Raw genomic sequence first — 27,994 nt, 5'->3', positions numbered from 1 at the left:
CCCAAATACAAAATATTTGAGTTTTGAACTAAAGTGACAAAAGTAACCAAACTTGCGACCAAAATGGCAGTTTACTCTTAAAACTTTATGTAGATTACGTGATCAAAGTTAACAATTATGTAAATCCAATTAAATTCACACATTAGAAATAGAAGACGGGGCATGACACAACTTTCTTAATTATCAACATTATATATTTCTTATTTTCTTTGTCACCCACATTTTGTCTAACTTCTACATATCATTTGTATTCTTTATAGCTCCAAGACTATTAATTTCCACTCATTTCACAAGTTTCAAAGGCCTCATCATCACATTATCTTCATGATCCAATATCTGCAGATAAAAAAAAAACCAATATCATCACCAAATAGTATGAAACAAATCCAATCATCATCATACGAACAAGACACTTACATGGCAATGGTAGACATATCCCGGCTCCGCGGTTGCATCGAACGCATACGATGCATTCGTATGTATATACGCAAACTTCACAATGATCTTCGTCACGTAACCGGGATGCATCTTGTACACATTCTTCCATCCTTTCTCATACGGTTCCACACTCAACTTTTCACCACGTGCGTATTTTTCAATATGACATTTTTCCGCATTATTCAACTTATTCATACATTCTCTAAATTCATCTATATTTGTTATATTCGTTTGATCCAATACTCTAAACAGTCCAAGATGAATATGCAACGGGTGATTATCCTCCGTCAGATTAATCACATTCCATATCTCCGTAGACCCCACCTTTGGTTCCTCGGTTACCGGCTCATCATACGACTTCGCGTTAATATACAAATGAACCGGCTCATCAATCGGACTAGTGTACTCGTACATAGCAATGTAACGCGACTTCGACACTTCTGACAACATCGGTGTCGGGTACTTTAACAACTTTTTCGGGACCCGCGACGAGTCAAACTCGCGGTTACGGTTAACTATAAACTTCATGACTTTACCGTTACTCTCGTTGACCGGGTCCCCACCGGGGTACGGGTACGCGGCCCCATTATGTAAAATAACCGAACTTGACTTTGACTTTGAAAAGTCAACGACCACGTCAGCTATTTCAGACGGGCCCAAAAGTATATCCTTCACCAATACTGCCTCCTCGCTATAAACCGAGTCAGATCCTACGTGGATAAACCTTAACCCGTTACTAAAAAAGAATTTAAAAAACCGGGCGTTACTAGCATTAATAATCCGAAACCGGTATTTTCTCCGGCGGACTGCCATATATGGCCACGCTTTCCCATTAACGACAATAACATCACCGAAATACTCCGGTTGCCACTGCGGGTGAATATCCGGGTTGTTTCCTTTCGTGTCCATATAAATCGACCCGTTGACCCGAAAACTTCGGTCAAACACGACCAAGGGCCGGTCAAACTCATCACCAGAAGGGAGTCTAAGTGGGGCCTCCACGTCAAGATGACGAATAATGTAGGCCCCAAACAAACCAGCAAGAAGGTTGACTCTGGTCAACCCCATTGCATGATCATGATAATATAAGTTACCAGGTTGTTGTTGGTTGTGGTAATGGTATGTTTTTTTGGTCCAGTGGGGCCCACGTTGACGGAACCCCTTAGTGAACCACGAGTGTGAGTTACCGTCGCTTTGGGGTTCGTCGATTCCGCCGTGAAGGTGGACGACGGTTGGAACGCCTTGATTGTTAGTTGGGATGGCGGTTGGGATGGTGGGGTCCCATGGGAGGATGTGTTTTGAAGGGAGTTTATTTTGCCACGTCACACGGGTGCTGACACCGTGGACGGCTTCGATTGTTGGACCGGGGACTGTTGCGGTGTGCTTTGTTTCACCGTATGCGAATACCTTGGTTGGTGGAAGATCCTTGTGGAATTTCTGTAAATAAGGTTTGTCAAAGATTTAAGGTTGTTATGATGTACAAATAAACTATAAACTTTTGATAATGAAGATACATTGATGTAAGATTTTATTTTTATATTTGGGATTGTTTATGGGTTGGTCCATGTTACATACTTTTTGCCTGAGGTTATCTTGTAACTTGTAAGATAACCACAAAATACTGACTATTTGAAATATAGAAGAAAAAAGAATCTCAAAAGACTAATATATGAAAAAATAAAGAAGGATACATGAATTATTGAAAACATATTTATCTAACTATAAAATTATATCTGGTACTTTAATGCCTATGATATAAAAGTGTTGTTAATAAAGTTATGCATGGATATGTTATTTTTAATTAGTTTTTTTCTAATCAGGGAAAGTTACTAAGTATGAGCAAGCACACAAACTTGTGCTGTGAACAAAGATGTTTTCATTTTCTTTGCTTTTGATAAATTTGGATCCCTTGCCCCTGAAGCTGTTGAAGAGAATACAGAGAGTCGTGAACAACAATTTCTTGACACCGAAGAACCAGAGCTTTGTTTTCACTAGGATTGGTTTTACAATTCAAAACAGGGTTACGACGCAACTTGTTGCCTGTTTACCTACCACTATTATGTAATTTATTTTCGAAACATAATTTAAATAATAAGTTTTTAAGTTGTAATAAATTTATTTAGAATATTGTGAATTTCATTTACTTGGAGAGGAAAAGAACAAAAAAGAGCCATAAGGGTGTAGGGACCCACCTTTTGATACACAATATTTTAGTATATTTTACTCTTTAAAAAACTATTTTAAAAAAATATTGTATAGGTTTTTTTAAAAAAGAAAAGTTAAAAAAAAAACTATTCTTAGCAAATGCAATATATAATTTGTTATCTACAAGGCTATAATTAGAAGTTTTGACTATGATCCACTATTGCTTCGTCATCATTATGTTATTAGGGAAAAGATCAAATAGGAAGTTAATTTTCGCTAGGAAGGATAGGAAGCCATAGGATTATGACATGTGGCAAATTTTAAAATAAAGAGAAAGGGTATTTTAGTCAATCCAACTCCTTCTTCTTCCTTTTTCAAAACCCAGTAAATTCAAAAACCCACCATTTTCAAAACCCACCATCTTCAACTATTTCTTCACTTTCTATCTCAATAATCACTACATTATAGTGCGATTTTCATCACCAATCAATGATTCAGAACCCGATCAACGTGTTCTTTAGCTTTTTTTGAAGAAAACCCAGTTTAATTTCATAAAAAAATCTCGTTTTTTCCGGTGATTTTGGAGATAATCACTCGATTCGTTCGATTCGAGCGTTGATAAGTGTTTCTATCATTCAAATTTTGTCAATTGATGAAGAAATCGGCTTCGATCCATGTAAGAAATTCTTTAATTTCATTTTCATGATCTGGGTTTTTGATTTAGTCATTGCGTTTTACAATCTTTGCGGGGGTCCGGGGGCGGCAGCCCCCGGTAGCGGGGTCCCAGGGGCGGCAGCCCCTGGCGGGGTCCAAGGGGCAGAGAAATTAATTTTCCATAAATTGGCTCATTTCGAAGACAGTAATTCGTAGACAATTCAGACAGTTCACAGTGACACATTTTTTAGGTGTTTTCAGTCCATTGCGTTTTAGAATGAGTCATTTTTAAGTGTTTTCTGGCCATTGCGTTTTACATATAAGACATTTCTTTGTGTTTTTGGTGCATTGCGTTTTAGGTAAAACACATTTTTATGTGTTTTCTGGCCATTGCGTTTTACAAATAAGACATTTCTGTGTGTTTTCTGGCCATTGCGTTTTACAAATAAGTCATTTCTTTGTGTTTTTGGTGCATTGCGTTTTAGGTAGAACACATTTTTATGTGTTTTCTGGCCATTGCGTTTTACAAATAAGACATTTCTGTGTGTTTTCTGGCCATTGCGTTTTACAAATAAGTCATTTCTTTGTGTTTTTGGTGCATTGCGTTTTAGGTAGAACACATTTTTATGTGTTTTCTGGCCATTGCGTTTTACAAATAAGACATTTCTGTGTGTTTTCTGGCCATTGCGTTTTACAAATAAGTCATTTCTTTGTGTTTTTGGTGCATTGCGTTTTAGAAAAATGTCATTTTTTAGGTTTTTTTTTTCATTGCGTTTTACGTAACTGGTGGTTTTTCTATTGCGTTTTACGCAACTGGGTTTTAATTTTTTTTTTTAAAATATAGCAATAGTATACTCGTTTTAAAGAAAAAAAAACGCTCGTTTTTTTGGTGCAATTTTTATAAAAAAATAATGTCGTATGAAAGAGTTATTAACGTTTAAAAAATGGGGGGGAATTGGAGGAGAGAGAAACTATTGGCTTGGATTGACTAGAATGCCCTTGAACAAACTCACGCGCCTCTTTTATTCTTTTCAATTTCCCTGATTTAATCTTAGCCCTTGATTAACTTAATGAATGGTCAAGATCACTTCCTATCCTTCCTAGCCAAATAAACTTCCTATTGTATCTCCACCCTATGTTATTAAGCAAGCTTACTAAAAAATAATCCGGTATATTTCTTTAACAAAATTTTCTAGATAAATACATTACACTCACACATTATGTTTTGAACTCTCAACCATTTTATTGTCGAGTACACCATTTCCACCAGGATGACGACCCACATAGCTATATGTTTTAATATACATGATATATACAGGTTAGAATTATCATATAATATTACTAATAATTAATGGGTGAACAAAAGAAGAAATTTAAATTGTTCGTTTACCTTTTTTTAAGTTGTTCATTCTTTTTTGAAAAAATATTATGTTTTTGTATCCAAATATGTAGGTTATACAAATTTGTTTGTATATATATTATTAAAATTATTACAGAGAGGAATAAGAAATAACAACAGTTTCATTTAGATACTTTTTATTTTAAGTGTTGTAAGATTATAATTATAATATAATATAATGGTAAATGTTTAATTTTTGTTTCTTTAATTCTCAAAGTCTAGATCCTCCACCAATACATACTTATTCAAACATTATATCATGATGATAATGAAAGATATCTTTGTTGAATGAGCAAATATGACTGAAATAGTCACATCACCTTTAGAAATTGCATATGTGCATTTATATATGGTTTATCTAAACAATCAAGTAATAATATACTTCTGTGTTAAATGTTCTTTTATATTTGGACGAAACTATATTAACCAATATTTATACTGACTAAGCATACAGTAAAACCTTGCGTCTGAAAAGGTCTCAATAGTGAAATTTTGAATTGTTTTTTATAATGGATTTTCATTTTGGAATATATTTTATTATCGAATGATGTAGCGTAGATTATTTTGAGTTGAAATTGTATTTTATGGATTTATAAGGTTAATGATGTAGTTTTGGATTATTTTGAGTTGAAATTGTATTTTATAGATTTATAGGGTTAATTAGTCAACCCAGTTGAACCACCCAGTATAACCCGGTTCAACTGGTTGAACCATTTCTGAGCCTAACCCAGTACGATTGAAAAACTGGTTTTTAAACCATTGGTTCAAATTATTCATGTTAATACTTATTAGTATGTTCATGTCAAAAAAAAATTATAAAAAGTCCATAAATAATGAAAAGATCTTTGTGTCTGTTTGGTAATGGTAATGAATAAAGAATCACATGAATGGCTTAAGTTTTGAATAAAGGGGCATGAAAGGACAAAAAATGGGACCAAGTAAACGGAAATTGTCTAGGTCTTTGAGAGAGAAATGAGTTGTATCTCGACAAGAAAAAGGTGAGCATTTAAGGTCGTGAATTTTCCACATTACAAAAAAATGGCTTTGGGTTAATATCATATCAAACTCTTAAACATATTTTGAATTAATCTAGTGGTTTTATATGTTGATCCAGTTATATTTTAGTTAAACGAGTTATGTTCGTATCAACTAATTAATACAGCCATATAGATTCACATCATAAGCAACTTCTAAATTAATGTCATGTTGAACACGACCCATCAGGCTGGAGGGTGTGGGGGCGTCACCCTCGTCAGCTCATCATGTATAGCACCCCATAAGGCTCACCACATTCTCCATTTTAAGAGGGGGGGCGCCATGGTTGAGGCGCTAGCATGGTAACGAGAAGATTAATGTGTTCAGGTGGGGCCCACAACATGTAATCCAATCAATTTTTTTTAATTTTATTTAATAGGGGGCTCCATCCACACCCTACAAATTAAAGGAGGGCTCCATGACTGATGTGGATCCTACGTAGCCTGATAAAGCCCCTAAGGGACTCCAACCGCACTCTCCAGCCTCAGCATAACTCTCCAGCCTCATCACATCTAGCATCTAGTACGTAGTATTGTCAATGTAGAACTCATATCAAAAGTATTTTATAATTATAATTTAGCTTTAAAAATCACATGCTTTGTACACCAATTGTCATGGAAATTGATGAACAAAATTCTTTTTTTTTTTTAACGGCCAACGAATCCTTCAAATGGGCTACTGGCGAAATTCACCACATCGGGATACACTCGCCTTCCGAACCGGGGAAAACCCCCACCTAGGGCCGAAGCCCGTGAACACTCGCCCGAAGGCACGACAGTGCGGTGAGGTAAAACCCGCTCAGTTCAAGGATCGAACTAGCGATCGCCACCTACTCGCCTAGTCTCCCATCATCACCAGGTGCCGCAGAAACTAAATGCTAGGGGCAGGAATTGAACTTGAGTCACTTGGAACACAGTGTCTCTCCCTTACCACTACACCACTAGCTCATTTGCAATTGATAAACAAAATAACTTTGTAAATTTAAATCAACTTTATTGCTACAGGACAACTGGACAAGTAACATTGGAATAAACTACATAAACGTTTCACTTACTTTTAAAATCTACGATAATTATCGGTAAACCTTTTATATTCAACAATTTTATTTTTTTTAACAAAAAATATTACTTTTTTACACTAATAATTCTAAATTTTGTCCCGATTTAAACTAGAGACCTCCCTTTTGTATTCAACGAATTCATGAAAAATATTTCAATATATTATTATAATATAGCTTGAAACGTTGTTGGAAAAGTATAAACATTTAATATGAGGCATCTTAGAAAGTTGTTGCAGACTTTTGAGTTTCCAACACAACAAGGTAGTACAAAATATGAAGCAACATGTACACATAATAACAATAATATAACAATGATAATAATAATAATATTCTAAAAGAAAGAAAGACATACCCAGTACTTCTGAAACATGGAGATTTTGAGTCTCTTGGAAACAGGAACCCCATGAACAACATCATAGCCTTTGATCCGGGGCATATCTGGAATTTCATCCACAAACATTTCCAACTTGGATGGACTTACAAGCCCTCCATCACCGTAAACAACCGCAAACAGACCCAAAATATGAACTAGAAAGAGGGTATAATTCATTTTTAATTCCATTTCTACCCTTTTCTGCAATATGCATGTATGTACACACTAAGTATGTGTATTTGTGTGTAAGAAAGATTGGGAGAGGGAGGGAATGAAGGTTTTGTGTGCAATTATTAATGGAATTAGATTCATATATATTGTGTGTGAGTGCGATAATGATTGGGTGGTGTGTGTAATGTGAAGAGGGGGTCTTGTGTTTCTGTCTAAACAAAAAAAATAAAGTAATTTTCTTAAATATGACATGCTAACTTTTCTATTTTCCTTTTCTTTTTTGTGATATGTTGTTTAATTTGTTGTAAATCTGATTTAACTTTTTTAATATTGGTAACCATGACTATAAAGTTCTTATTTTCAAGTTTTTAGCTTTATTGCCAAATAATGTAGAGTTTAAACAATTTTGAAAATCCATATACTATTTTTTGCTTAAAAGTGACAATAATTTCATTTTGAGATTTTTCGAAGAATCTTTGTTTTTGGGAAAGTTGATGCTAATATGTTGTGATTTATAAGTAAAAATAAAAGAACTTTTATATATAATAACTCAAAAAACGTTTTTTTATTGAATTCTTTTTTAAAAGGTAAATATACTAAAATATTAGTTAAATTGTAATTGATCGATAAACATTGATACATTAGCTTTAAGTGATATATTTGTTAAATTAAAAGTTAATGTTTTGCACTAAGTATGAACATATGATAAGAAATAATTACTCACCACACAAAATTGGGTATAAAATCGGATGAATCTAGAAACTAAATGAACCAAAAATTTCAAAAGAAATATGCAAGTAATAAATGGTATTGATCTCAAATCTCAATTGAACTTTTTGTGAAATTCTCTTAGTGATCTTTTTTTAACGGAAATTCTCTTGATGATTAATTTTATTCTATCAGAACTCTCTAGCTCTAGTGGTATTAGTAAATTAATGGTCACTTACTTTTAGGTACGTTGCATATTTTATAACACTTAAATTTTGTTTTGGTTATATTTATAGTTTTACTAGTTACCACCCGGGATTGCTTCTCAGACTGAAGAAAGTTACTTATATTATTATTAATTTTGTTTATGCATAAAGGTTTGACAACTCTTAGACGGAGCTTTGATTTCTTGTTGTCGGTTGTTTCCAGTAACTAACTCCTATTAAACGTAATAATAACTTAATTAGTATTTTCCTGAATTGAAAATAAATATATTGAAAAAAAGACCTGTATACTTGAGTCCATGCACCCTATGTAAAGTTTCACTTGGCTAGCCCTTATGCATTTCACGTTCTTGTTCTTGAATATATCTTTCGCCTTTCTAGATGAATCAAAGACCTGTATAAAATTACCTAATTATGTTAGAACTTTTGAGATCGTTGATACTTGTGCTGGATTAGTTTAGTCATAGTTTGTAGCTAATATGAATGTGCAAGGGCTTATTTTGTAATTCTCTAATAGTATAGTTCCTGACCTAGTGTAGATAAGATCCCAGCAAATTTATAAATTTGCTGGGTGATCAGGAACACTATATATAGCTCATGCCTTGTAACAAACTCAAGCTTTTGGCTCTTGAATGAATATTGGTGTTGTTGCTTTCTTGTATTGATCTTGTGCTCAAATCTGATATCCAAGGTGTTTTATTGTTATATCTTATTGTTTGGATTCAATACAACACTTGTTGTATTCATTAATCCATTAGCTTCACCTTCATCTTTGATCTTTCTTAACTTTTCATATCTCAAACACCTAATCAATAGGTGTTATGGGTTAAAACAACCAACCGCTGTGATCCGGATTCGTTTTGGGATCTACAATTTGGTATCAGAGCCTTAGTGCTCTTGGTTGTTGTGTTCTTGTTGAGATTTTTCATAGTTTTGAAGGTTTTTTCTAGAGTTTCAAAGTTTTCAAATTTTTGGTCTTAAAATGGATTGATTTGGTGTGTTTAATCGATAGGTTGTTGCTAATACATGATTAGGGAGTCATTTTGGACATTTTGATTCATCAAAACATGGTTTTTGAGCTGTTTTTGAGTGATTAGAGGGTTTTAGTTCGTGTTAAACCCTCTGTCCAGCGATATTATACTTGAAGACAGCGAACAACTTTTGAACATAGCGAAATTAATCTTTGAATTCAGCGAACTCAGCGTTGAATATAGCGAATTTAATTAGATCGCTGAGAAACTTATCGCCAGATCACTAATTTCGACGATCATCATTCGAGCGAAATTACTGATCATCAGCGAAATAGTGTTCAGAGGCCCTTGAGCGAAATTATCGAAGGCGACTTCGAGAACTGTGATACGGAACCACAGCGTTCTTATCACGGTATTCGGCGGATTTAATCTAACCTTCGTCTGTCTGTGTTTTGACAGCGGAATTATCGTGTTCGCTCGTGCAGGACTACCTAAAACATCAGCGAAGTTCGAAGATCTGTTGGCGAATTTGTTCAAGTCTCGTTGGTCATCAGCGAAATTACTTCTGTCACCGTGACTTGTCAGCGAAATTAACTACTGTTCAGCCCCATTTCGTCTACAACTAGCAAAGATGTCGTTGAATCAACTAAGTCCGATTGCTCAAGCGGAACTTGAGACTGGAACCACCACTCGACCACCAAAGTTGAAAGGTGCTGAAGACTTTAGCACTTGGAAGACTCGCATTCAATCGTTCTTCGAGTACGCTGACTACAACCTGTGGCTATCTGTCACCGCTGGACCCCACATTCCAACGGTTGTTTGAGGAGATGCAGTAGTTACCAACAATGATGCAACTACCTTTACTGATGAAGACAAGGCTCTTATCCAACGTGATCGTCGTGCTCACGCTGCCTTAACCATGGCACTATCAACCAACGACTGCAACATGTTTGAAGAATACCGAACTGCAAATGCACTCTGGAATGCATTGATTGAGTATTATTAAGGAAATGAAGAGTTGATCGAAAGTAAGAGAGATATGGTACAGAAACAATATGACATGTTTTGTGGAGTTCGTGGAGAAAGTCTTTCTGACCACATCAGTCGTTTTCTGAATATGATGACCAAAATGAAGAAGGCGGGAAATCCAGTCACAAATCGTGCTGCAATAAAGAAGCTGCTAGATTCACTTCCCAAGGAATGGAGCCTACAATGCATGATGATCAAGAAGGATTTCCTCAACAATCCAAATCCTGTCACTTTGTCCGATCTGATTAATACCCTAAGAGCCTTTGAAATGGATGTCAACAAAAGAGAGATGAACACTGCTGGTTACCAACCAAAGTCAACTCAAACCTCCGCTGGATTAAAAAATGTGGCATTTCTTGCCTCAGGGGGCACTACTCCACAAGCTTCCGACTTAATCTATGCGAACGCTTCCGCAAGCGCATCAAAAGCTCCACAACTTGTTGAGAAGACTATCACTGTTGACCCTCAAGCATTGAAAGTGTCCACTGAAAACGTGGCACTTTTCAACACATTTCTGAGCAGCTATGAAGCCCTAATGTCTGGAGAACTGAAAAAGGAGATGTTCACTGCTGAAGACATGTATCAGGTTGATCCAGATGATATGGAGGAAATGGATCTGAAATGGCAAATGGCCATGATCACTTTGAGGCTAAAGAAATTTCAAGACAAGCATTTGGGTCTTGGAAAAGCTGGCTTTGACAAATCTAAACTCAGGTGCTACAACTGCAAGAATCTAGGACATTTCAAGCGTGATTGTCCTTTGTTGAAAGAAGGAAACAGTGAAACCACTCCTGCTGTTAAGCAAATCACAATTGAAGAAAACAAGAACAATGCGTCTCCTAGCACGCCAAAAGCTTTAGTCGTCGAAGACTATGATTGGAGTGAAGAAATTACTGAAGCAAAGGAGCAAGTCAACAAAGCTCTGATGGCCAAGATCTCAGGTGAATCCTCATCAAGGCAGTTTGAGAAGCAGACAACTGGAATTCCAAAGGGAGACAATACTGCTGACAAAGGTTTGAAAAGTATTCTGACTTCAGAGGAGCCTAGAAAGGAAAAGAAATGTGGTCAAGCAGAGGAGCATGTTTCGAAAGAGGCATCTGAGAAGGGCAAGGAAAAGGTCCCAGCAGCCGCAATGAAAGCAGATTCATCAAAGGAGAAGGCTGACAAGGACTTGGTAAACAGTATTCCACTTAGTTTCAAAGAAAAATTATGCACACCTGCATGCATTGATGTCGTGGCACATTATAAATTCTTAAATCTAGAATTTGAAAGACAAAAAGACAAAGCTTTAAAATTTAACAACGAGCTTAAACAGAACGAGGCTGCATATCAGAGAAAGTTGAACTCAACTTTAGCTGAAATGCAAACTCTTAAAGAATTTGTGTTTAGAAAAGATTTTATCATTAACGATCTTACAGAAAGATTAGAAAAAGCTTTGAACGAAAAGAATAAATTACAAATTATAATAGATAAATGGAATGCCAGTCAAAAGGCCTTTACTGACATTAAAAACTGCCAACGACCAACGTTTGTGAAGGACGGGATTGGGTATAAGGATAGGCACGGAAATGAAAGAAAACTTTTCTTTCCTCCACATAGCAAAAACTATGTGCCTATGCCGACTCCTCATCCCGAAAACGTTCTTATCAATGAAAAGGCCTCTGTTGAACAGGATGATTTTTGTGAAAATGAGACAACCGCTAACTGTTCTAAAAGCAATGCAGATCCCATTGTGTGTAAAGAAGATGTGTGCGATGAGGATGGAGACTGCGGCGGGTCTAAAATAGGAATTGGATATTCAGGCGACAGTTATTCCACCGTTAACTGGTTCGCCTGGAACTGTTCTAGGAAAAACAATGTTAAGGATGATTGTAATAGTTTAAGTAGGATGGATGACTGTAATGGCCGAGTGCCTAAATTTAAATCTTCGGATGACTGTAAGGGCCATGTGCCTACATTTGAGACCCGTGATCGTGAACATTGTGTGTCTGAATGTCATGATTTAAATTATGCGTTTTGTGATGATAAAGTTGCCTGTGAATCTCCTGTATTTGTGCCAGAATTGAAAAAGAATAGTTTCGGAAAATTCCTCACAGAGGAAATTCCCGAATTTATTCCTTCTAGAACAGGTGTGATGGATTCAGAAAAGAGTGTCTCTGAAGATCATGGCAATGAAGATTCAAACTTTACTGCCTCAGAAGACGAGCAAGGATCAGGAAGTTCAAGTGAAGATCAATCCACCAATGATGAAAGCTTCGAATGTTCAAGTTCTGAAACCATTGAAGATCAAGACTCAGAAGGTCCAAACAAAGATCAAAGTTACAATGAGTCAAGTTACGAAGCAAGTGAAGAGCAAAGCTCAAGTGAGGACAACATGTCTGAAAGCTCATCCGATTCAGACAATGATGACGAATACTCAGAAGATGAAAGCAGAGTGGACAAGAAAATGAAGAAAGCAGAAAGCTCAAGACTCTCATCACATACATCATCTTCTAACACCAAACGACCCAGACATAAAAGATGCTTTCACTGTGGTCATTTAGGACATACAGCGAAACACTGTAAAACCAAGAAGTTTTCTAAACCAGAACATGATTTTCTTACAAACGTCACATATCAATTAAATTATCTTAAGAAATCTGTTAAAAATCTGGTGGAGTCAACTGCCTATTTTTGGAAACAAAAAGAGGTTAATGTGGGTCAAAATCACGATAGAAGCCCAATGAAGCAAATTTGGGTTCCCAAATCTAGCTAACTTGTACATATTTTTGTATATCAGAATAAACTCCAGAAATGGCTTCGGATGCTCATGGAGTACATCTGGCATGTGGACAGCGGATGTTCGAGACACATGACTGGATTGAAGGAACTTCTGAAGAACTTTCGCTTCATTGATGGTGATTTCGTATCTTTCGTTGGAGACGAGAAAGGAGGAAAGATCGTTGGAGTTGGAGATGTGGTGTCTGAAGCCCTCTGTTAGGACCGGTTTGACTCCGAAACGATTGCGTAATCGAACGTGTGACGTGCGGAATCCGTACACGAACGCGAGCTAACACACATGATGTAATATAAACGTGATTCTATTAACGAATCTGAAAATGTACAGCACCTGAATCATGAATAACTAACTTTCTCTCTCTAGCTTTCTCTCTCTAGCCTCTAGCTCTCCAAGTTGTGAAAATGACAAAAGTTCTAAACTAGAAGCCCTAGAAATCTATTTATAGGCCAAGGCATTTAATGAGGTTTCCCATTAATTACAGTTATGCCACCTTGCCTTTTTACTAACTAAACCTAAAATATAACAATGTAACTCTCGTTTTCCTCGGTTTCTGCTACGGACTAGATTGACGGAGGCGATAGATAGATAATGCACTAACACCCTCACGTTGTAGAACGTCAACTATGTTCTAGAATTGTGTTACAATCTTATGAGTGTTTCACAAGTCTGTGATAAAGCAATATCGGTACTTTTCAATGACATGGAATGCTTGTTTCTGAAGCCCGGCTATGTTGTTCCTGCTGAAATGATCATGCTTACTGCTCCACGACAAAACAACACATACGTGCTCAATATGAAGAATCCCAAGACAAACGACAATCTAACCTGCCTAATTTCTAAGGCTTCAGAATCAGAGTCACTGCTTTGGCACAGGCGATTGGGGCATGTTAATTTTAAAAATATGAATAAACTCTCTAAGTTAAACTTAGTAAGAGGTCTTCCGGTTAAAGAATTCCCATTTTCTGAAAAATGTATAGCATGCGCTCACGGAAAGCAACACAAGAAATCGCACAAGTCCAAAGCAGTGAATACGATCACCGCGCCTCTTCAATTGATGCACATGGATCTTTTTGGTCCAATTAGTGTTAAAAGTCTTGCTAAAAGTTCTTACTGTTTGGTGACCACAGATGATTTCTCTCGGTTTTCTTGGGTCTATTTTCTTGAAGCAAAAAGCGAGACAGCTGAAGTTCTCAAAACATTCATCCCGCTGATTGAAAATGTGACCAAATTGAAAGTGAAGTCTATCAGAAGTGACAATGGGTCCAAGTTCAAAAATCAGACCTTCATATCCTTCTGTGCTGAAAAGGGAATTCATCTCCAATACAGTGCGGCCAGAACTCCCCAACAAAATGGAGTTGCTGAAAGCAAGAATAGAACGCTGATCGAAGCTGCACGAACCATGCTGGTGGACTCAAAGCTTCCAATCATCTTCTGGGCAGAAGCAGTAAATACGGCATGCTACGTTCTAAACAGGGTACTAATTGTAAAACCACATGGAAAGACTGCATACGAACTTCTCTTCAAAAGAAAGCCGCTCATTGACTTCTTCAGACCATTTGGCTGTTCGTGCACCCTTCTTAACACTCAGGAAAATCTCATCAAATTTGAAGTAGTGGGTGATATATGCTACATCATGGGGTATTCATCCACACAGAAGGCCTACCGTGTTTACAACAAAAGAACAAAGATGGTGATTGAATCCTACTATGTTGATTTTCAAGAAGGAAACTACACTAACACCGGAAGTACTCCTGATTGGTTCTATAATGTGGGTGTGATTTTTAACACCTTTGAAATTCCGGATGTAGTTCCAGAAACTGAGCCTGTTGAAGACACACATGTTGAACCACTGTTTGACTCATCTGACATTGGTTTAACTCCATTTACCACCCGTCTATCTCCATCATCTGCTGATCCCATTCTGGCTGTGAATGAAGCAACTGGTGACACTTCGCCTGAGAACACCCAAGACAACGGTGCTTCTTCTTCACAGGCGAATGTGGATGAACCAACTCAAGAAGATGATCCACCAGTGATTTACGTGGATGGACACTTCACCAACCTTCCGCAGCAGATTGAATCTCTGACAAATGCCAGATACAAGACAAATAAAAATCATCCTCTTGAAAACGTCATCGGGGCTGTCGAAGAAGGAGTACGTACACGCGGGCAGTCGTCAAGCATCAACAAAGGTCTCTTCGCAACTTTTCTTTCGCAATCCGTCCCACGAGACATTGAAGATGCTATTCAAGACTCCAGTTGGGTCCAGGCGATGCAGGAAGAACTATCTCAATTCAGAAAGCTTAAAGTTTGGGAACTAGTAGATTTACCTGAAGGAAAGTTTCCAATTGGCACAAAATGGGTCTTCCGTAACAAGATGGATGATCGTGGAGTGGTGATCAAGAACAAGGCCAGATTGGTGGTACAGGGTTTTCGTCAGGAAGAAGGAATTGACTATGAAGAAGTATTTGCTCCAGTTGCACGACTGGAAGCAATCAGAATATTCCTGGCGTATGCATCATATAGAAATTTCAAAGTTTTCCAAATGGATGTCAAGAGTGCTTTTCTTTATGGGAAAGTAAAGGAAGAAGTGTATGTATGTCAGCCTCCAGGGTTCGAAGAACCTCATTTTCCAGGTCGCTATTTCAAGCTGGACAAAGCACTCTATGGTCTTCACCAAGCTCCACGTGCTTGGTACGAGACTTTGTCCACATACTTGTTAGAGTGTGGATACACCAGAGGAAAGATAGACATGACTCTCTTCACCAAAAAGATCGGGGAGGACGTGATGCTGGTTCAAATCTAGTCGATGATATTATCTTCGGGTCAACTAACGAGGCGTTGTGCAGAGAATTCGAGACCATCATGAAGGCAAAATTCGAAATGAGCATGATGGGAGAGCTAAATTTCTTCTTAGGGCTAGAAGTGAAGCAAAAGGAGGATGGGATTCTCATTCATCAGGCAAAGTACATTCGGGATATTCTCACGAAGTACAACATGAACGATTGTAAAGTTGCAAGCACCCCGTTCGCCTCTCAGACAGAGCTTACTCTAGATCCTCAAGGAAAACCAGTAAACAAATCCTTTTATCGCTCGATGATCGGTTCTCTGATGTACTTGACGGCTAGCAGGCCGGACATTATGTGGGCAGTCTGTCTTTGTGCTCGATTTCAGACAAATCCCAAGGAATCCCATGAAATTGCTGTAAAGCGCATCTTCCGCTATCTCAAAGGAACACCGAAACTAGGTCTTTGGTATCCTAAAGATAGTAATTTTGATCTTATTGCATATTCTGACAGTGATCATGCAGGTTGTAAAGTAGATCGCAGGTCTGTATCAGGAGGATGTCAATTCTTGGGAAATCGTTTGATCTCATGGCAAAGCAAGAAGCAAACAACGGTGTCCACCTCAACCGCTCAAGTAGAATACACCGCGGCCTACAGCTGCTGTTCACAAGTTCTCTGGATACAAAATCAGTTGCTGGATTATGGAATCAACATCATGAAGACTCCTATATTCATCGACAATGAAGCGTGTCTAGGAATTGTGAAGAATCCCATACACCACTCAAGAACAAAGCACACTGAGATTCGAATTCACGCAATTCGAGATGCTTACGAAAAGGGATATATTCAAGTGGTGCCAGTGGATACAACACAGCAGCGGGCCGACATCTTCACGAAAGCCTTCGATAAAACCCGATTCAACCAGTTGGTAACCTGGTTGGAAATGGTCAATTTCCTTGACTGGAAATGAATCTTGTGATCAAAATGTGTTGTTAAAAAAACGTTTGTTGAAAGTAAAACAAGTATCGAAAAACGTCGCCCACCAAAAAGATTTTCTTATTAAAATTTTATTTTCGGGCAAATGGACTCACGAAAATAAAGATTTTAGGGGGGATATATTCAGAAAATCCAAAAACGATTGCTTATGTCTGACACCTGCTAGAGGAAGTGATAGAAAATTGCTAACACTTTGTCATTTCTTGCATATACAGAAAACAAAAAGAAATCGGGGTACCAAGCAACGACGTGTCGGTAGATTCAGCAACACCGATGAGTAAACTGCTGTTAGGGAGCAAAACATAATGTCTATACAAGAATTCTGGCTTTTCTCAGGCATTTCGCATCTCAGTGGGTAACACGTTGCGGCATATGGCTTAATGGTCTTGAATCTAGATTACCAAAGTCTGAGATTTCGGGTCTTTATATTGGTATTTCATTCGGAGGATATCATAGTTGTTCTTCTGCTACATCCAGATACATGCTGACCTAGACGCTATGATATTCTTTTAATAATAAGTGCCTTACAAAAAAAGAAGGAGGCCAAACCCTTTCTAATAAGCGCCATTTTTGGCCAAAATCCTTAATAAGCGCCATTTTTGGCCAAAATCCTTAGATAGATTAGTTTAGTAACTCTGATGTACGGTGGTACTGACCTGTTCACCGAACTATCTATCTTAACCCTCGATAGCTCATGGGATCTCTGTTGTACGAAAGTACAGACCTGATCTCCGTTCTATCGTTGAAGAGAATGAAACCAATATACTCACCTGTTATGAAGAATCTTTGTGCATACCTTGATCGCGGGGGTATGTCCTGATGTGGAACTCACGAGGGCGTAATGATTCTATTCTCAATAGCTTGTGTGGGGGCCATCGAAGACTTGTCAATATTACCAAAACATGATAATAGCGCTCTCCGAAGGCATGTTGAAAGAAGGATGCATGGATTTAAGCGGACAAACATACTGGCAGTTTTTCTTGTGCCCCGGTTAGTAAATAATAATAATAATCTATGAAGAATTTGGCGAGTGTTGGCAATATGATCTTCTGCAGGTAAGTTCGGTGAGCGTCGGATATTTCAAGGAAATCTGCATTAAATGGAACCTCCCAAAGCAAGAAATTTGAAGTTTGGAGTCAAAATGGCCCAAATTTTAGCAAAATTGTAAATATTTCGAAATAAACAGTATTTTAAACAAAAATGGGCACGTTTTACGAGAAAGTCTGAAATCAACGAGCGAAATTAAAGATTGTTTGAAATCATGCATCTAGCGGCGGAATTAAGATACCAGCGAAATTATAATTTCGCTGGTTATCTAAATTCACATGTATAGATATTTTTTTTAACCGTCAGTCACTTTCAAAATTTTCAAAACTTCTCAAAAACGGTTCTTTCATCTTCTCTCTTGTTTATCACCGGATATTCTAATTAAATTAACACAAGATTCAACTCCAACCAAGATTATCAGGTAATTTTCTTCACTAAATCGCTGTGTTCGTCTCTTGATCGGTGCTTTCACTTCTTGATCGGTTGGGATTAATGGTTAATGCTTCATACATTGTATGGGTTTTGGTTGTTCTTGATATACCACAAGTCTGTTGATTATGTTAAATGATACAAGTAGAAAACCAAGTAAAATCGACACAATTCTGATCACTCACGATTCTGTTTTCTTTGCAAAATCATGTCTGATCGTTTGAATGAAAGTTGTTAAGGGTTTTAGAAGGGTTTTATAAGAAATTTATGGTGCCAGCGAACTTAACATGATGATAGCGAAGATGGCGAATTTACTTGGGAATTTCAAAAGTCTCGAACGCGAGTTCGAGCAACCAGCAAACGATCTATTTCGCTCGTGTAGCGATTTAGTCTGTTGTCCTCGCTGGTAGATCGTTTCCGGAAAAGAAACTTTGTCATCGCTATGTTCGCTAGCGAAATTAACACATGATCTGATTGAGTTACCGACTAAGCTAAACCAGATCGTTAGCAAACTTAGCGAAGATGCAGTGACTATTCGGTCTGGTTCATCAGCGAAGACAGCGATGATAACCAATCTGTGTTGGCGATCTAGTCTCCGGATCTCGATATCCGGCATCAGCGAAGACAACCATGTCTTGACAGCGAAATTAATGTTTTTTTTTTAATTTTTCAAATTCATTTAATTCATTTAATCTAATATTTTATATAATCTTGTTTAATGTTTGTAAATACTGTTCTGTGCATAGTTTCTTGTGTAATTTTCCGTTCTAACTTGCCTCGTTTTACGTGTCATGTGCAGTATGGTGAAGATTCTCGAGTGGGATAAAACGTTGAAACATAATCAAAGCATCAACCTGGATGAAGTGCCTCTAGATTTTGAAGATGTAACTAGATGGGTACGTTCCAGCAGAATCGGTTATGCTGTGGAGACAGCAGTTAAAGTTTACAACATTCACATACAAGAATTCTGGGAAAACGCAAAAGCAGAAACCATCAACAACAAAAGAGGGATAGTGTCGACGGTTCGCAACAAAAGAGTAGAGGTGACTGAAGACCGGATACGCCAGGTTCTGAAGCTACTAGACAATGATCAAGATCCGTTAAGCCTGAGTCAAGATGATATCCTGGATGGTTTTCGAGGGATGGGTTATGTTGGAGATTTCCGTCAAAAGAAAGAGATTAAGAGAGGAGGACTCACCAGAGACTGGAGGTTCATTGTTCATGTTATTCTATGAGTCTGGCTCACCGAAAGGGTGGTTTTGATGGTTTGAACTTGGAATGGTCGGCAGCCATGCTGAATCTATGTCTTAATCAGAAGTTTAATCTCTCTGGCTTAATATTCAACTATATGCTTTAAAATGCAAGTGGAGCTACGTGGGCGATGTATCCAAGATTCATTCAGATGCTGATCAATGATCAATACAAGGATCTTCCAAACGATGGAAATCTTTACAAATTTCACGTCCCCACTAGCCGTCAGTACACTGAGATCAAAACCAATGAATGGGTATTGCTGCATGATTGGATGTATCGAGCTGAGAGATTACCTCTGGTAAAAGAAGCATATAAAAAGTACAAGGAAGCTGTTCGAGAAAAACAACAGCGAGCTGCTCAAGCTCAAGCCGAAGCAGCTGCAAAAGAAGAACGCGCTAAAGGAAAAAGGAAATAAAAACAGGCGGCTGAAGACGAACCACCCAAAAAGAAAAGGGCGTCGGAAAGCACTGAACGATTTATGGAGGCAGGCATAAGGGCGGCCGAGTCAGAAGAACACCACCAGCACATTAAAGATTTGAAAGCGATTCACGTCTTGCAAGAAAAGGAGAAAAGAGAAAAGAAGTTGAAGCGAAAAGAGATATTAGCCTCAGAAAGACCAAGAACAGTGACTGAGGAAGTTCAATCGTTGAATGATTTCGTAGATGCAATGATTGTAGACCCCGAGGAAGCATCTGCGAGCAAGGGCCCTTCTAAAGTATCTCCTGTGAAGCCAACAAGGATTTCAAAGCCTCCAGTACCTCCACAAAGGGTTCGTCCCTTTCAAGAACTCTACGGCAAGCTGATCAAAGATACCGGGCCTTCAGTTGCCAAAGAAATCTGTCTGCCAAAGAATCAAGTAAACGACACGAACCTTCTGAGGGAAAAGATCAAGGATCAGAGGAAGAAAAACAAAGAAATGACTGCATACATGGCTAAACAGTCCAAGTTCATCAGATTCCAGCAAGCGGGGTTGGAGAAAATGTATAGAATGATGAGGAACATGTGTGAGCAAATGAAAGTGAAACCCATGTTTTCCTTTGAAGAAATCTTCGATTTTGAGGGGTTCGTGGAAGAAGAAAATACTCGAAAGGAAAAGGAGGCTGAAGCTAAGAAAAAGCGTTTGGAATCGGTTGACAAAGTATCTGAGGGAAACGAAAGTGATGAAGAAGCTGTGGATCGAGATGATATGCCGGAAAAATTTATCGAATGGGGTCTTGAAGACGAAGTTCTCTATGAACAAGAGAATGGAAAAACATTCGCTCCTGAGCACCCTGAATGGTTCAAGAAGGAGAGAGAACGACTCCCGGATTTCTATCAAGTTATAACAGTGGAAAAGACTGAAGCTACTGATAAGATCATCAGCTGGATGTACGACAATGTTCGAGGAATGTTTGTAGTGAAAAGACGTGGTGGAGTAATCCAGTATTTCCAGACCGGATTTGATCTTTTCTCACTTCCCAGGTGGGATCTACGGGAACTTGGTCGTCTAGACATATTAAACCCTGAAGAAAGAGGAATCGGGAGGGATTTCGAGCGAATAATTGCCAAATAAAGTAACAGGGGTTTCCCGAATCATGCTCCGCAGCGTCCAAGACGCAGAGTCTCAAAAACAACCATCGATCCAGTAACCGGAAAGGGAAAAGTGACGTGGGTGATCAACCCAGCCAAAGTTGTCACGAGGATCAAGCTCCTAGAAGAAGTTCCTGTCGCCCTCAACAATTTTAAGAAATGGTTTTACGACAGCAGGACCGGTGAAGCTGTAATAAGATCCAATGAAAATGTGGATATTTGTATTCTGGATCCGATGGATGTTTTTATGTTTGGGCTCTCAGATATGACAATATTAAAAGCTAGTCGTATAAAAGTGGGAGCGGGTAACGCAAACATGGAGGAGGCAGCGTTATTTCAGAGAGCGGTGGAGCGAGCCTGGAATTTGAAAAGGAAAATGCTGGATCTGGTTGATAAAATTGAGAAGAGGAAAGAAAAGGAAGATAAGAAAAAGGAAGCAAGAAAGAAGAAGAAACACGAACGAAAGAAAGAAGGAACTTCTGCTTCTGCAACTGAATCCACCACTACATCACCACCTCCGGCCTCATCCACATATGAGGCCACTAGGAGGACCAACCAATTTGTGAAGCTGCAATTACTCAAGAAACCTCGGTTACACCAACCGAGACTCAAGCACCACCAGAAACAACAGTGCATGAAGACAGTCCCAAAGAGCCTGAGAAGCAAGCTACAGAAAATCCAGCGGCCACAACTGAAGAATGAAAAGACAAGTATGCAACGATCTAGGGGGGATATTGTTAGAACTTTTGAGATCGTGGATACTTGTGCTGGATTAGTTTAGTCATAGTTTGTAGCTAATATGAATGTGCAAGGGCTTATTTTGTAATTCTCTAATAGTATAGTTCCTGACCTAGTGTAGATAAGATTCCAACAAATTTATAAATTTGCTGGGTGATCAGGAACACTATATATAGCTCATGCCTTGTAACAAATTCAAGCTTTTGGCTCTTGAATGAATATTGGTGTTGTTGTTTTCTTGTGTTGATCTTGTGCTCAAATCTGATATCCAAGGTGTTTTATTGTTATATCTTATTGTTTGGATTCAATACAACACTTGTTGTATTCATTAATCCATTAGCTTCACCTTCATCTTTGATCTTTCTTAACTTTTCATATCTCAAACACCTAATCAATAGGTGTTATGGGTTAAAACAACCAACCACTGTGATCCGGATTCGTTTTGGGATCTACAAATTACCCACAGAATTTGAAATATTTTTACTCTCGTCTAACAAGAGGGGTCGTTTTTAGTCACTTTATGTATTATTTTTTTAAAATAATCAGAATTACCAGACATTTACTGGCTGCTTTTTATTATCTGATTATTACAACTTGAAACAGCGAAAACACATACAAACATTATCTTATCTTGGTTATGCGAAATCACATAATCAGTTTCAAAACACGCGTTTGTTAATTACCTTAAGTTTATGGTTGTGTGTAACTGCAAAAATCATTTCACCACAAGTTTCCAGACTTTGAATGGAGTCTTTGGTTGTTATTACTTCAACACATTCAATTTTCCTTTCAAACATTTGCCATACCTGCAATCGGGAAAGCATATAAATAATATATCCATGATTTAACCAATATAGTGCCATTAAATCTTGATTACCCTTATTGTTTTAATAGGAGATTCACTCAAAAGGCAATTTCCTGGTTCCAAAAGCGCAAAACATGTCACCGCCTTCTTGTGCTCCTTAAAAATAAGGTGTTATAGTCGATTTTCAAAGATTAGCAAAAAAATGATATGCTAATACACTGTAAGTTGGTAGCTAAAATAGACAAAATAAAATGTAAGTTGGTTTAAATTTTTGCAACTTCGTCTAATTAATAGAGTTAACTCACTCATTTATTGGGCATATAATAATCTGCAACTTTCAACAATTCTTCTGCCATCCATGTTATACTCGAAAGGCGTCCGGGTGACTCTCTTAACACCCTCTGAAAGTTGAGTTAGTTTCTGCATGCCTGCGTTGCAAAATACATTACCAATCACTTTGTTACCTTTCATTCACAATATGGATCACTTTAAACACATCGTTTTTTATCCTCTAAATATTATTCCTATATTAACCAAATCTACATATAGAAAACATGGTTATATAAATTAGAGTAAAATACACGGATGGTCCCTGGTCTATCCCTAGCTTTCCAAAAGTACACAGATGGTCTCTGGCGTTTGCACTTTGTAACGCATTTCGTCCCTAAAATAGACATGCTAAAACCTTTAGATTTGTTGGCTGGGGACTTAATGCGTTACAAGATGCAAACCACAGGACCATCAGTGTACTTTTGAAAAGCTAGGGACTAAATGCAAAATTTTGATAAACCACATGGACCATCCGTGTACTTTACTCAATAAATTATAATAAACCAAAAACCATTGTTTGACCAAAGTCTAACAACTGTTTAACTGCAAAAATATGATTCTTTAGTGGTTCAAAAGTCTGTTTGACCAAAGTCAAACCACTGTTTGACCAAAGTCAAACAAATGTTGTTAAAACACTTTTGGGTTAAAACAGTGTTTGAAACCACTGTTGGGTTAAAACAGTGTTGTTAAAACAGTGTTTTGAAACCACTTTTGGGTTAAAACAGTGGTTTCAAACACTGTTTTAAACCAACAGTGGTTTCAAACACTGTTAACCCAAAAGTGGTTTCAAACACTGTTTTAACCGAAAAGTGGTTTCAAAACACCGTTTTAACCCAAAACAGTGGTTTCACTTTTTCTCGGATTAAAACACTATTTGAAAAACTATAGGTTTTATGTAAAATACAATTAAAATTAAGATTATGATTTACATTTTTTTGATATTCTATCCGTGTATAGAGATTCATTAAACGTAATATTTTTTTATATTCATGCAAGAAAAGATTTATTTTTTATTAATCAAAACAATACTTAAAAGGTACACCACCAGATATATACTGCCCAAAAAGAATAAATTGTTGATATATAACTCAACATTCAAGTGATTAAAAAAATAACCTTCAGACGCTTTTGGTCAGGGTAAGATATCCCATAAACTCTTTGTAAGCTCTCACGATCTTTGTTTCCCCTCCAGTACGCTGCCGAAGCCTAACACATATAAAAAAATTAATATGCATCTATGATTCAACATTTAGAAATCTATATATCTTAAAAAACCTCACCTTTAAGCAAGCAATTGCTTTCAAAAATTGCGTATTTGGTACATGAGTTCCGATGTTATGATGGATGTTATAGATCCATCCATAGTCGCGATTACGTGTGTTAGTCCTCCCCTTAGAAAACTCCATTCCTGTCGTACCCATTTAAAATAGTTCATTTTTACGATGAAATGCAAATTGGAAATCTTGGTCGGTTTAAAGTTTAAACCTTTCCGCGATACCATGGGAGTTTATCCTCATGACCATGATGATGCAAGTATGTTACCAAGTCAAGCCATGTGACGAAACCCTGAAGTTAAATCAAGAAACATGATTGTTAGTGTAAATAAATGAAAGAACATGAAGCTTTTGAAGAAAATAAATTGTTATAAATGACCCAATAAGGGATGCCATGGAGTTTAAGTACTTGGAGAGGACCCATTGTAAAGGATAACCCCACAAGCAAAGTAGCCATGGCTGTCCAACACACCGTTGACGTGATGATGTTTTTCCTTTCATTAGGGAGAAATAAATCGCCATGTGAGCCTTTCTTTCCTTGGCATGGACTCCACCGTAAATTCATAACTCATTAAGACCTTAGTACGTAGAACATGTACAAAAAGCTGAACATGTCCAAACTCATTATAAACATAATTTTGGGGAGCAAATTTTATTAAATTCATGGTTTTAAACATAAAGGGTATGCAAGCATAGGGCATACAGCAAGGTGAACCTCAAGCGACACGTTAGCCCAAAAAACTTTCATTTATTATATATAATAGATTTAGAACATTGTTAGCACTTGAACACACAATAATTTGACCCTTTACCAATATAATCGGCCTGGATTGACCCCCTTCCACACAACAGACTAAATCTTCATCTTTTCAACTTCAAGAGCCTCCTTCTATACATCCCATCTGATACACATATAGTGCGAAATTGTTTGACGAAGCAGCAGCCATGCACAAATTGAAGTTATACCTTAAAAGACACGCATAGTCATTCAGGCTAAAAAAGAACATATTTATGAAGATTACCTGGCATGTTAGCTCATCAGTTTCATCTTAAGCTTCATCATCATCAAGAAGGTCATCTATGACCACTGTCTTCATCTTAGTCAACAAAAAGAGAGGGAAGAAGTTAATTTAGGTTCGTATATTTGAATTATAAGTAACAAAGTCAATTAAAATCATGCAAGAAGCTATTAGAGGAAAGATAAGGGATCAGAGTGGTTATATAATGGGTCAAATAAGTGTATTTTCAACCTAATCCAAATCATTTTTAAAGCATTGATTACTTGAAAACAGAGAAAAAATAAGTGTCTTATCAACCTAATTCGAACCATATTAACAATTACATATTTGGACCCATTATCCAACCAGCCCATCCCACCTATTGTGCCACCTGCTCAAAACACATATTGTAATCATTAAGATAGTGTAATTGTGTGGCAACTTAAGTACCTCAGGATGTGCCTCTAATAGTTCGCCCATCCCATGTGTGGTGGAAGTCCGCTGCACATAGCTTCTGCGTTTTTATGCCCCGGATGATTAGATATGCGGCATGCTGACATCAAAAAAGGAAATTTATATGAGTTTTGACCATAGAGCTTGCCACCTTCATATCATAGTAGCCCTAAATCGGCTCCACACAGCCTCTCAACTTACTTCAAGACAACAAAAACACATCACATTCATTGCCTTAGGCTTAGCCAATTATCATTTATTAAAACCGAGTCAATGACATTCAAAACCACCTTGTAACTGCAGGAAATCATGACTCCAGTCAGCCCCTTCATGGAAGTTTCTTTACAGGTTCCTGCTTTGGTGCTGAAAAACTTGCAGATAAAGATTCAAAGTTAAATACCTTAGTAGTTAATGGAAGGACCATGTTAATGGATCAAACAATTGCACACCACTTTTTGGTCACTCTTAATTTGACTCAATCAAGATGACCTAACCCAAATTGACCCAGCAATAGCTAGCTCTCTTTACAATAAATAACCTTTGAGATCAGACCTAATACCCCGTTCAATACCGAAATTGAAATGGAATTTAAGCAAATTAAAACCAAAACACCAATAATGACTTCCCATCAACGAACTTGATGAGGCTGACATCATCACTCATTCCTTGTCATACACAACTAAAGCACCAAATCATCAATTCAAACTGAAGCAAAAAAAAAAAAAAAATCTGAAAAATCTTTTTGCAGTCTCACTAAAAACAGTGATACACCAAATAACTGAATAAGATGATTGAGTTGGATTCTCTTCTACTTTTTTTCTCTCAAAACTACACAAGTTGACAATGCAAATAGTAGAAAATCCAATTAAAGGCTCAAAACCATCATCATAATTTCGCAATCTAATGAATTACATCCTACTCTTTCTTACTCAATAAAGAACAAAACATATTCTAATCAAACGAACTCAAAGTCGTATCATTCGTGTAACATATATTGCAATATTAACCATAAAAACCTGAAAAAACTCAGTTGTTTTGTGTCGAACCATTTATTAAAAAGTTAGGGTTTTGTTATACTTGCAATGAGTTGAAAGAGTTCATGCAAACCAAGGCCAACTAAGAAGACATGGCCGACTTCAGGATCGTAGAACTTTCGATTGACTTTGTGACGTCGCCATTCTGATTGGCTTCCATCAACACATCTAGCTGCTTTCTTATTATGTCCATCTGAACAAAATTGGTGTCTTCTCTCGAGCAATCCAGTAGTGGTTAAGGTTTTGGGGCCAAGATCTAGAAAATGTGAGTGTTTCATGGGCAGACTTATCTCAGAGTCAAGTAGATTCTAATCATGATAATAAACCAAAGTTTGGTACCTTTCAATAGCAGCAGTGGTGTTTCCAGCAACATCAAGGGCATCAGTTCGGACCCGAAACTGTTTCCAGCAGCCTCACCCAACAGCTTTTCATGTTCTTCTGTGTAAACCTCAAGCTTGGGGTTCTTTGCCATCAACAAGTCATCAACATCTTTACCCAGTTTTGACATCATCCTGAGAGTAGCTAACTGCTGGTGTACTCTGCAACCTACCCATCAAAATTCAAAATAATTTCAAATCAACAAATCAAATCAAAACAAACAACACAGAATCACTATAACTTGAAGTTAAAAATGCAAAAGAAATGAAAATTATAGTTCAAATCAGTGTAGTTTTTTTAAAGAAAAGCATCAAACAATCCAGACAATTTTAAGGTTTACCTTTGGTTTATAAGAGTCCTTAAAAATCTCCGAGACAATTTTAAGGTTTATCTTTGGTTTATAAGAGTCCTTAATCTTGAATTCTTAATGTTTGGAACTGCAATATGTCATGAAATGAGGGATTTGCTTCAATTAGCTTCTTAAGTTCAACCAACATCACAGCTCAAGTGGATTTAGTGTTCTGCAAAAGTCAGCAAAGGCACGATAGATGATGCTTAATAGAAAAATTATAGTAAGATAAATACGGTCATTTATGTGAGTAAAAAGATAACTTTAAATGAAAACGGGTCAGATGAGTCAATTTCCTATTTTAGGTTCTATCATCTATCAGACCTAGATGTGGTCAAACCTAGATGTGGCATTTTGACCATCTAGTTATATATTCATCTCAAAAAAGTCAAAGTGAAAAGGTTTGCTAAAAAGGAGACTGATCAAAAAAGTCAAACGGTATATGCATAAACAGGTCATTGGTGCAGTTGTAAATGGGCTGATAATATTAGTTTCTGATCATCGTTGTGATTATGTTCGACTCCATGATACCTTTAATCAAATATGAGTCTAATCTGAGAAAAGAACA

The 27,994-nt window shown here is 37.3% G+C and overlaps 2 protein-coding genes and 1 long non-coding RNA gene across 3 annotated transcripts; all 3 read right to left on the bottom strand.

Annotated features, from left to right (window-relative positions):
* Positions 1 to 70: 70 nt before the first annotated feature.
* On the bottom strand, positions 71 to 7,468 carry LOC110912364 (multicopper oxidase LPR1). The gene is made up of 3 exons (XM_022157065.2): positions 7,084 to 7,468; positions 418 to 1,875; positions 71 to 336 (listed from the first exon to the last, which is right to left on the bottom strand). Exons 1-3 carry the CDS (start codon positions 7,291 to 7,293, stop codon positions 283 to 285), a joined length of 1,722 nt encoding a protein of 573 aa, XP_022012757.1. The 5' UTR covers positions 7,294 to 7,468; the 3' UTR covers positions 71 to 282.
* Positions 7,469 to 8,522: 1,054 nt separating this feature from the next.
* On the bottom strand, positions 8,523 to 22,695 carry LOC118484971. Its single transcript, XR_004875306.1, has 3 exons — positions 22,683 to 22,695; positions 22,489 to 22,611; positions 8,523 to 8,601 (listed from the first exon to the last, which is right to left on the bottom strand). It is a non-coding gene; the product is annotated as an uncharacterized LOC118484971 (long non-coding RNA).
* A 1,325-nt stretch (positions 22,696 to 24,020) lies between these two features.
* Positions 24,021 to 24,508, bottom strand: LOC110910250 (threonine--tRNA ligase, mitochondrial 1-like). Its single transcript, XM_035981107.1, has 3 exons — positions 24,426 to 24,508; positions 24,221 to 24,348; positions 24,021 to 24,146 (listed from the first exon to the last, which is right to left on the bottom strand). The coding sequence occupies exons 1-3, from the start codon at positions 24,439 to 24,441 to the stop codon at positions 24,036 to 24,038; spliced, it is 255 nt and encodes an 84-aa protein (XP_035837000.1). The 5' UTR covers positions 24,442 to 24,508; the 3' UTR covers positions 24,021 to 24,035.
* Between the last annotated feature and the right edge of the window lie 3,486 nt (positions 24,509 to 27,994).

This window comes from Helianthus annuus, chromosome 12 (genome assembly GCF_002127325.2).
Source record: "Helianthus annuus cultivar XRQ/B chromosome 12, HanXRQr2.0-SUNRISE, whole genome shotgun sequence".
In the NCBI taxonomy this organism is placed as follows: Eukaryota; Viridiplantae; Streptophyta; class Magnoliopsida; order Asterales; family Asteraceae; genus Helianthus; species Helianthus annuus.
This window is presented reverse-complemented; position numbering and strand designations above follow the sequence as displayed.